Here is a 10,932-nt window from a genome sequence, read left to right on the forward strand (position 1 = left end):
CACGAACACACACACTCTCTCTCTCACACACACACACGCGCGCACACACAATCTGCCTCCTCACCTCTCAGACTCTCCCCAGTTCTGCTCCGGCGGCGATGTGCTCCAATCCATATAGACAATCCGTCAGTCAACGGGCATCGTCGCCGGTGAGCCCCTGCGGTTCTCTCAGATCATCCGTCCATTGTCCGTGTTTTCGCAGGGAGGGATCGCAGCTGCTGGGACACACTGTGCGCACTCGCTCGGTCGACGCTCCGCTCGCTTTGGATTCAGCGTGGAGGGGGCGTGTGAGGATGCGCGCCAGCTCCAGAGATACTGCGGTATGTGTATCTGTGGAGAGCCCCCATCCCGTGAAGAAGAGGACCCCCTGCTGTTCAACCAGGACACCAGCACACCAGGTGAACCAATCAAGCAAAGAAAGGCTAACAGTAGATAGTAAAAGAGTGTGTGTGTGTGTGTGTGTGTGTGTTAGTGTTACAAACCACAGGTAGAGGACGCTGTGTAGGAGGAAGGAGGGCACTGACACGACATACAGCCAGAGGGAGAGGAAGTACTTTCATACTTAAGTCACTTAAGTATGAAAGTACTTCCTCTCCCTTAACTTAACTTAAGTTACGTGAAATAGTTGATTAAAAAAGTAAAAGTAGTCACTGTGAAGAATGATATGTGAATTACAATTATTCTCATTTCAGAGTCAGAACCTGATATTTCCAATGTTGGACATTTGAAATGAACTAATGGCAATTCTGGCATGAAATAACAAAAATTGTAAATTCAAGGATTTTATTATTTGTGCTGCTCTCAGATCAGTTCTGCTATACTGCTGTAATTGTCTTACCCAATCTGTCAAGACATTGTCAAAAGTGATTGTGCAAATGACATTAAACAAAGCTCAAATGAGATTTTGATGATTGAGATGATCTCATGCTGAATTTAATGTCTTATCAAAAACATAACCAGTAGCTGTCTGAGAAATTCATCAGGGAAATTGGACAATTCCCTTTAAGGAAGATGGACAAGAATTAAATACTCTCAAAATCCTACTCAAAATAACACTTAATAAGCAGTCATCTCCCAAGTCTGATCACAGTCTAATAGGTTTCTGAAGAGAAGCATAGATCCTGTAAAGCTCTATGATGCTCTCCTTATTTGTATTCACACAGTCAATCAGTTACGTAACGTATTTTATTTTCTTGATTGATTTATTGAATCATTGATTTGATAACTTGTTTTATTTTGTAAAATGTAAGACATCTTTAGTGAGTCAATGTGTTGTGTTTTTGTTGGTAAAGTGTTCTGAAACTCAGCTGTAATGACTAAAGACTGACACTAGATGTCCTCCTCAGGCCACTGCTGTAACACAAACAAGCATTAATCACACATTTCGAGCAGAACACAATGCTTCATCATAGTCATCCTCTCCACTTCTTAGCCATCTCGACATATATGCAATGACACAATACAGCTGTGCTTCAGCAAGTCACATTGTTCTTCTCTTTTCTTTCAAATCTGCCTCCCAAACGCCACACGGGGTCCTGCCCTGGCTTCGTGCCGCGTTGCACCCTCAGAGATGATCCAGATGGCAGGGAGATTGGAGTTTTCATCACTGGCCATTTTGCTCTCTTCCACCCGGGCCATTTCCTGCAGTTCAGGGGATGTTTCTGGACACCAATCTGCAACAAATTTATCCTTGGCCTCACACCAGTTCACCACCACCTCCTCAGGCTGCTCCCCGAACACCATATCTGGGACACAAAAAGGGCAAACATACATGTGTTAAACCTTAATGAAGACCCAGATCTGTACGAGGACAGTGTACGAAGACATTACCATAGAAACAGCCACTTTCACTATCATATATTTCAATCTTTTTGGTTTGGTTGAAAGCGTTGCAACCTACAATGACCTACCTGCAAAGTCATGGAGGAGGTCTGTGATGAGGTGACCAATGATAGCATAAAGAACTGACAACACGACGCAGACAGCAATGATCAGGTAGAAGACATATGTAGGCAGGTGGATGGCATCACGGGAGGGAGGTATGTAGCTCTCAAACAACACCGCCCCATCTTCCTCTCTGTAACGGACCCTTAAACTGTCCACTGACACGTCCATGTCCGGTTGGGAATGCTCAGCGATCAGCCGCCACACAGGAAATCCAATCGGAATCAATGTCACAGTTGAACGCAGTCAGCAGTTATACTATATACAGATATGTGATACAGTAGTGTACAATATAATATACACTAATATTCTCCAGCACTGATAAAATACTTAAGAATGCCCTCTCTGTCCCACATAGTGTAAAAAATTAAATCTATCTGTCCCTCTGTCTGTCTAAGCTCACTGTTCCTGAGTCAGCAGGAGGATTAATGTAAGAAGTTAAGACACAACAACACGTTGTTCTATTGTTCAGTTGTTAACTGGAGAGGAACCAAATCCAACATCCAAACAGGAACATTGTGTTTTCTTCACGAGGACATTACAGCATCACGTGTCATTCGATTGGAAAATAATGATATAATTCTGTAGGTGCAAGTTCCATCTCTCATGTTATTTGCAGTAATATATAATGGTGGTTGTATTTGTTTCATGATCCTGTGTTTCTTTGTGTTCATTTCCTGTTTTATTTTGTAATTGTCTCCTACTGTTTTCTGTCATTTTACTTCCTGGCTTTGTTTGTGGCTCATTGATTTCACCTGTTCATGTTCCCTTCACTGCCTGTCACATGTCTCTTATCTACCAATCACCTGTCTGCTGTGTTCTGTGTAGTTCGCTTTCTGTCATTTATTCTGGGTTTTCTGTTTATCTATTTCTATTCATGTATGTTTACCTGTAGTCTTATTATAGTTCTTGTTCTTCTGGTTTTCTAGTCTTCCCTCCTGTTATGTCCCATTTTGTATATTCCGTAGTGTAGGTCTGTCTTTGCAGTTTCAGTCGGCTTTAGTTTGCCTAGAGACTGAGATTCTCGATAGTATTTGTGTTTATTAATTTATATGCTCAAGGCGTTTAGGCCTGACATTTGAGTTTTCCTGTTATCTGTTTCCCCTCTTTATTTATTATTATTATCTTTCTGCCTGTATGCCAGAGTTTCTATTGTTATCTGTTTCTGTGTGTGTACTGCCATTAAAAACTGCATTCTGTTCTCAGTGTGAGTCCTCAACTTTGGTATTCCTCCCAACCCATGACAATTTACAGATAACAACAGATCTGTTTATTTAGGAACCAGTTTTAATTTTCAGAAGCTCTACAAAGTATTAGACATAAAGAACTGGTGTAATCTAAGTTTTGTTTACAGTGGTTTCGAAAAAGCGCAGTTTCAAACTCCATGTGCTGATCAAGATCTCCTGTTTCACATTACATAAAAAAAGCATTAGCGTAAGCATGAAAGGAAGCTTTCATCATTGAAATGAATCTAAACATGTCAAGGTGAAGAGAGGTGGGGGGTCGTCGGGAAAGCAAAGGTCACACTATGGGTGGGTTTCCGTTTGTCTCCAGGGTAGGAAGGCATCGGAGGAGTGGATGGAGAGATGTTCACAGGTAGCTGCTGTTCCATCTCCATCCTCGGCGTGTCTTCCTCCATCAACCTCCTGCAAACACTCCCTCTGTGCTCCTCTTCTGTTTCTGCTCGTCCTTTCTCGCAGTCTTCCTCCATCGGTTTGGGGCCAAGAATCCAATCTGCAATGGGAAAAGACATAAAGTGAGGATTAAGAACGTTCCTAGAGGCTTTACAATGTTTCGCAATGGCATGAGGACATTTTCTGAGAGGGCTGAGATGACCGGGGCAATGACCTCTTTGTACAAATGACATGGTGAATTTGAGGGACGAACTGCCAACCAGCAAACAAGGGGGAAAAGGGAGTGACTGGGATCCAGCGTCAACCTCAAACACAGACACGGAGGCCATGAGTGGAGACGGTGATGGGACGTGAACCCAGGATGGTTTGGTGAATACACAACATCGGCCTGGATTACCTGCCAGGTCATGCATCAAATCTTTAATCAGGTGTCCAACTATGGCGTAAGTAGCCACAATAACCAACACCACCCCGGCGAGGACATACACCACATTGCGCGGTAGAGTTACAGCGTCTCTCGCTGGAGGGATGTAGTCCACAAAATAGGCCTCCTCCTCCTTCCTTCTGGAGAGCTGGAGGAGCTGTCGGTGCTCATATAGCAGCTGTGTGATGCTCCAAGACGGATCTCCTCCTGAGATGTTCAGGGAGGCTGCTGGGTGCTCGTCCATGAGTGAGTTCCTTTAGCAGAGACGGCTAAGTGATGATCTGGGTCTGTTCCCTCTAAGAAGTTGTAGATCAGTGTGTTGAAAGAATGCAGCGTAACTTTGGGGTTGTTTCTTTGGTAGACAAGAACTAATGGTAGATTTACTGTCTCGTAGCGGGTCGACTGTCTCCAGACTCCTTGGTGGTACTGTGAAGGCTTTGGAAATGGGTAACAGAAGTGCATTAGAGAGGATGGAGCCAGAACTTTAAACAACTTTCAGTGTTTTCTTATGCTGGCAATCAGTGCTGGTAGGGTTGATAGATTGAAGACATTTGGAAATGTGAAGGTGGTTCACGAATGAAAACACAGTTTGTCTCTTTGCTTCAAGCTCAACAGACAAGCAAGAACAGGAAGAAAAGTCTGAGTTTTTCTAATCTTTTTTTATCCAAAGACTTAAATCCTTCCTTGTAGGCTTTTCAGGGACATTCCTTGTCAAAATTCCAGGTAGTGAGGATTGAGACAGAGGAGGAGTGAATGTAGGACAGACAGAGTTAATAGGATTGAGCCTGTCATGGTGCGATATCAGCTTTCCATCTGTAGGGATTAGAGATACGAGAGAGGAGAGGTGGACAGTAATACGGCAAAGAGGCTTAAGCTCCTCTGCCACCACGCTGCATATAAATAATGCGTATATATCAAACCTAGTTTCCTCCGGTTTAAACTACTATGAGTTTATATTTAGCCTGTATTTAAAATTCACATGACATTATCACAGAGGATACATTTCTTCTTTAGTAACGCCCTGTCACACAGTTTGGAGACTTCTTCATCTGATTTTGATTCATATAAACAAGACATGTAGGCACAGTTAGGATAAAGACGGGAGATGTAGTAGAGGAGGAACAGAGGAGGATCTAATGGGGAGATGTTACACTACAGCTGCCTTACCTTCAAACGGCTCCTCAGGTGTGAAATCTGACTTGTGTTTGAATGTGTTGCACACTGACAGTTCTGCAAATAAACCACAAATGCACAGCAGAGGGTTAAAGTCATACAAACCAACATGCAGTAAAAACCTAAAGAGTAAACCTACCATAACTGTTTGTTTCTATAAGTAAGCAGCTGAGTAACATCAACTTTCTCAGAAGAGCCTCAGCATGCAGATTGCTTCTCTGCTTCAATTTGTTTTGCTTCAGCTCTTAAAGCGAAACACCGAGAAATGACAAAGCTCCATTCCAAGATGATGATGCCAACGTTCATGAACAGAATGAACCAAGAGACAGGATGCAGTCCGTAATAGAAAGCGTGTGCCATGTTGCGTGGGAGCTGTGAAAAGGTGTGTGATGTGAGGGTGTCAGGAGTGTGTGTGTGTCTTCAGTAATCCATGACAGGATTTGACTGACACGTGCCACTGTCACCATAGCAACAATATGCTGAGACAGCAGGCAGAATGATGATAATTGTGCTCAATAAGCAGAATCTGGTGTGAGTGAGGAGGATCATATTTACCTGTCAGGATGATGTCTTCCTCGTTTAATTGCAGGTTCCATTCAGCTAAAATGAAAAACGGTGTTTCCAAAAACTTCAAAAAAAAATAAAATTAACCACAAAATAAGACTGTGAAAGCGCTACAAGCTGGACTAAGACTACACCATCAGATCAGAGCGCTCGGTGGGGCAGCTCCATGCTGACAGAGACTCCCTCAGGCTGGCGTGACGATTTGCTTCGGTTTGTCTTCTTGCTCCATCATCCATTTGTAGATGTCGCTCAGGATAAAGGTCCAGTAGGCGACGGTTAGAGAAGTGTTTACAGTCAAGATGCCAATTATTAACGGGTGCCACATGTTGATGGACTGAGTAGAACTTTATATGACGATGTGTGTAAGAATGAATTGTCAGATTGAATCACCTCTTAGCCTTTACAACCGCCCCTCTCTCTCTCTCTCTCTCTCTCTCTCTCTCTCTCTCTCTCTCTCTCTGTCTCTCCCCCCCCCCACCCCCCCTCCCCCCCACTGGCCACAAGAAGTTTCTGTGGCAACAGCAGCATAATCCTCTTCATCCGCTCTCTCACAGAAGATAAAGTTCCATTAGATGTCCTGTTTTATAATACCGCTCATCCATAAGACAATGAGTAATGCACATGTTGACACATAACAGTGTGTCGAAAAACAAAGACGGTGGTAGGAGCACAGTAGTTCTAAGGATTTTGATGAACCATTTTCCTTTTAAGAGAGTCTGGTTTTCTAAACACAATCTTAGTCCTGAACTTTCTAATCCAGAATCTAATCAAGACTGCAGACATCAGACAGAAGACTCCTTAATCTTACGCCATCCAGGACAGATGGCTCTTAAACAAACACGGTGTGTGTGTGGGGGGGGGGGCATGGTATCAGAAACAGCATTTCCATATGAGCACCATGTAGTACATTTTCAAACCTTTATCACAACAGATTCCAGGATAATGGGAAGCAAACACAGCAAATACACTCTGCTATTATGTTCAGTTTGAACAAGAAGGGAGAAACCAATGTAGGAGAAAGCTGCTGCCACTAGGGGTCAATATATACAAGCACACCAACACATGATTTTGTCAGGCTTTCCAATGATTCCAACACGCTGGGTCACATTTCAGAGAGTTTCAATGAAAACACCAGATTACCAGATAAATTAGTTTAGACGTATGGATCATTTTACGCACGACGCACACGCAGCTTCCCACGACTTTGCTCTTCCTTTAAACTTTGACTCACCGTCCATTAGTGCCGAGTTGAACTTTGAGACCTGGTAGATAATAAAGGGGCGTTCAGGCGCAGGCAGCTTGTTGCTTCACCAGATAAAAAAACTAAAGAGGACAGACGACGCTCGTTTGAATAACCGCAGCTCCTCCGCGCAAATATGCCTCAAATCACAGCTAATCGTGCCTAAGTGAAGTTAATTACTCTCCTTTCTTTCTTAGAAGCGGTTAAGCACGTTTGAAAAATGAGGTTGCCGGTTGAAGTCTGCGTTTTTTTGCTCTCCCTGTGCGCTCCAGGAGTCCTGTACGCCATGAACAACATCCCCGCGCTTCAGGAGTAAGTTTGACCTCTTTCGATCAGCCTGCTTTAGGTATATTATATCAACAAAAGAGGGGTTATCAGAGGGCATGATGTGTTAATCCTAAAGTTTGAGGTCACCCGTGATTTCACTGTCCTACATCTGAGTCCTTTCACACCAAAGAGGATTGCTGTGATCCTCCAAAATTTACTATGTGGACTTACAGAAGACTCAAATGCTAAGCTTTCAAGGATGTATTATAAGATTCTTCCTTTATTAAAATCGTCTCAGAACAAGTTCACACAAGGAGAAAAACTTGATTATCTATAATTGTAACCAGGGTAATGGCTAAGCTTTGGATTTTAAAGTGTTTCATCTTGGGGCACCCAGAAATGAAAGAGGATGTGAGGTGCACGGGTGTCTAAAGAGCGCCTAGATGTAAAAAGGTTGTAGTGTTTGTAGATATCTATTCAGTATCTGTGAGTCTCGTCTCATTAGTCTCCCGTTATCCTCCTCAGACCTCTGCCTATCCTGGGAATGGGAATGGTTGTCCTGGGTTCTGTGCTTCTCCTTCTCCTCCTCACTGTGCAACACAAGACACATGTGGATCCTCTATTCTACGGTAAGACCCAAGCAAACGCACAAGAAAGCTGTGTGAGTGTAGAGACAATGAAGCAGAGCATCAGTCACATGATTGTCTCTGTGTCTCTGTAGTGTTTGCAGAGTTGTCCTTCACCTGCGTGGTTGGTCTGATCAACGCTTTGGAGCAAGATGGCTTCATCTTCGGCTTCATGGGCTTCTACCTTAAGATGGTAAGATGATGACATGCAGAGTTAACCCTTTCTTCCATCTTCTGATTATGATGATGATGATGATGATGTTGTTGGTTTAGGGTGAGCCGCACCTGAGTACTGCATTTGCTGTGATGATGTCATACTGGGAAGGCGTCGTTCACTTCAGCCTGTTTCTCACTATGATTCATCGCATGTTCAAAGGGTAAACCACGACGTATGCATACATCCTGCCAAACCCTCCCCCCTGCATTCATATTTCCCGACACATATTCATTTCTGCATGCAGGAAGTCGTATCGTAGCTTGGGGCTGCTGTGGGCCGGTTCCTCCATCGCTCAGCAGATAGTCCACATCCCCGGGGTGGTCATAGGTGAGTAGCCGCCCCACATCAACACACTTCTGCTTTAAAGTTTTGTCTTTAGGATCGTTTGCTATTGTGAATATTCTCCATGTGTGTCTAGGCAAATATGGCTCCAACATTCGCCCTGCCTTCTGGAGGAACACGCCCTTCTTTTTGGTGCCGTTCTGGGCCGCCTTGCAGCTCCTTCGCAGACCCCGGGAGATGCCCGTCCTCACAGCAGACAAGGTGAATTTAAACATTCCCAACATGTAACCCAGGCTCTCACTCTTCTGTTTGCTATGATAGTAATCACACAGTTACTGTACATTGATGGAGTATTATCTGTATTGACCAGATTGCCGAGGCGCAGACGAAAACGCTGCTGTATCGACCTGTTGACCTTCTTTTGTCAATCATGTTGCTGGGAGCGATGGCCTTCTCTGTTTTCAGAGGCTTTGTAAGTAACAACACACGCCTTTGTTTCCTGTCTAGTTTTACAGATTCTGAGATGAGATGATCTTAAACAAATAGATTTCTGTAACTCTGCTCCTGCTCCAGGTGGTGTTGGATTGTCCTCTAGACACCTGCTTCACCTACATCTACCAGTACGAGCCCTACCTCAATGACCCAGTTGGCTTCCCAAGAGTTACGGTGAGTTTATGAGGACAAAATAACACCAGACACCAACCCAACGTAATGAAATGACGGCTGGCCAGGTCTCTCATGTTGTTTGTGCTGCCTTAGATGCTGGTGTATTTGTTCTATGCTCTGCCTCTGCTGGCTGTCGGCATCTATGGCCTGAGGACGCCTGGAAGCAGCTGGATGCTGGACTGGACCCTCCTGTTTGCAGGGGCAATGGCTCAGGTAAGGACGAGTATTCTCACATCAGCAGCACATAAAAAGTGATCCAAATGGTCCCTCAGAAAGTTGAATCTATAAAAAATGGTTTATATGTGGTTTTCTATCTGTAGAATTTGAACTGGAAGAATGACGCATTAATATTCCATTTCGGTTAATGTACCATTGCACCAAAACATGACCTTTTTTTTGCCTGACAACAGCAATTAAATAACTTAATCTGCATAATTTTATGTTGAATCTTAATTTATCAAAGGCTTATTTAGCAAATTCACCAACAGCTACAGTGGCAACAAACTGAGTGTGAATTTGTGTCCTGTTGACTATAAAGTTTTAATCTGCTTACTTCTTGAATTTAGTGCTTGAGGAAATGTAGTTATTCATCTTCAGCATATAGTCTGATACTGATAATTGAGTGCCTCTTCCTCCCTCTCCTCTCTCCAGGCTCAGTGGTGTCATATCGGAGGATCTCTGCACTCCCGCACTCCCTTCACGTACCGAGTCCCCGCAGACAAATGGAGGCCGGTTATCATCCTCAACGTGTTGTACGCCGCTGTACCTGCTCTGATGGCCCTGCGCTGCCACAGCAACCCCGCCTACTTTATGAAACCTGTTCCCAAGGGGCAAACCAACAAAGACAAGAAGAAGAACTAGACCACACTCACCCACAGACGCACACACCAGCTATAGACTGTCTGGGGAATTATTCGTAATGACAAGGATGATTTTTGGGCGACTTTCTTCAGCTTCATTAAACAAGCATTTTCAACCCGGAAAACCAGTGGAAATGTCTTAAAAACGCAGCGCTCTCTCTCTCTTTCTTTCTCTCTCTCACACTCTCTCACTCGCTCAGTCGCCTCATGTCCCCACACAGCATGTCCCCCCTATGGACTATTGGACTGTGATAACAGCTGCAGATGGAAGTGACAACGTGGAACGCCTGTGCAGCTTTCAAATGACTCATACAGTTGCTATTGTCTTCAAATATGACTGTTAACCTGCATCTTACTGGTCGAGTTATTACATCAATCTGCCTTTGGGAACAACTATTATTTTACACTGATGTCATGTAGGAATCAGTACAAACTATCAGTGTTCACCTCCTCTGAAGTGTTTATTCTAATTCATTGGATTCACTTAATGTTTGACAAGCTGAATGACACAAAGCTGCTGATAAGAGCGATAACAGCACACCAACAGATATCGCCTTATGTCGCATTTCGGCCTCATGGTTCCTAAAGGTTTCACTTTGATCATACCTGTTGTATGTGCACTGCCTACTTAATGTGCTTTAATGGAGCATTCAAGTTGTTTGAGTAATTGGGATGTGGCCTGGCTTGCCAATGTGATTACGTAATTGTTTTCCATTCCTATCTTGAAAGTGCCATATCGGGGTTTGTTCCAGTTGACAGGTTAACTGAGTTCTCTGTCCAGGTTTGTGTCGTTAAAGCTGGAAAAAAAGTTGGCTCCAACATCCAGGTCCTGGTGTTTTTTTACGTGTCACTATTGTCAATGATGTCATCACTCTGGCCCTGTGTCTGGCCCAGTAAACTCTGGCCTCGGTTGTCACTGATCCTTGATAAGAGGTGAACCCTGGATGTAGGGTGCAGCCACGCAAACAGTCACATGACGCCCGTCTGTGTGGGCAGCGTCAGTCTCCCAAATTGCAACTTGAATTTCCTGCCGTG

General features: G+C 43.9%; 1 protein-coding gene across 1 annotated transcript; it reads left to right on the forward strand.

Moving 5' to 3' along the window:
* The first annotated feature begins 7,199 nt into the window (after positions 1-7,199).
* Positions 7,200-10,024, forward strand: LOC142994329 (transmembrane 6 superfamily member 2-like). Its single transcript, XM_076145112.1, has 10 exons — positions 7,200-7,291; positions 7,772-7,875; positions 7,968-8,065; positions 8,146-8,249; positions 8,334-8,416; positions 8,508-8,632; positions 8,742-8,843; positions 8,945-9,037; positions 9,131-9,250; positions 9,689-10,024. The coding sequence occupies exons 1-10, from the start codon at positions 7,200-7,202 to the stop codon at positions 9,896-9,898; spliced, it is 1,131 nt and encodes a 376-aa protein (XP_076001227.1). The 3' UTR covers positions 9,899-10,024.
* The last annotated feature ends 908 nt before the right edge of the window (positions 10,025-10,932 follow it).

This window comes from Genypterus blacodes, unplaced genomic scaffold (genome assembly GCF_046128005.1).
Source record: "Genypterus blacodes isolate CSIRO-AG114 ecotype Tasmania unplaced genomic scaffold, CSIRO-AGI_Gbla_v1 ptg000029l_1, whole genome shotgun sequence".
Taxonomy (NCBI): domain Eukaryota; kingdom Metazoa; phylum Chordata; class Actinopteri; order Ophidiiformes; family Ophidiidae; genus Genypterus; species Genypterus blacodes.

Bases quoted from the DNA above. Each gene is read 5' to 3' on its own strand.
- LOC142994329 (XM_076145112.1), top strand. From the start codon at position 7,200: ATGAGGTTGCCGGTTGAAGTCTGCGTTTTTTTGCTCTCCCTGTGCGCT. The intron at 8,250-8,333 runs GTAAACCACGAC...TTCTGCATGCAG, and splicing joins ATTCATCGCATGTTCAAAGG to GAAGTCGTATCGTAGCTTGG. The intron at 9,038-9,130 runs GTGAGTTTATGA...GTGCTGCCTTAG, and splicing joins TTGGCTTCCCAAGAGTTACG to ATGCTGGTGTATTTGTTCTA.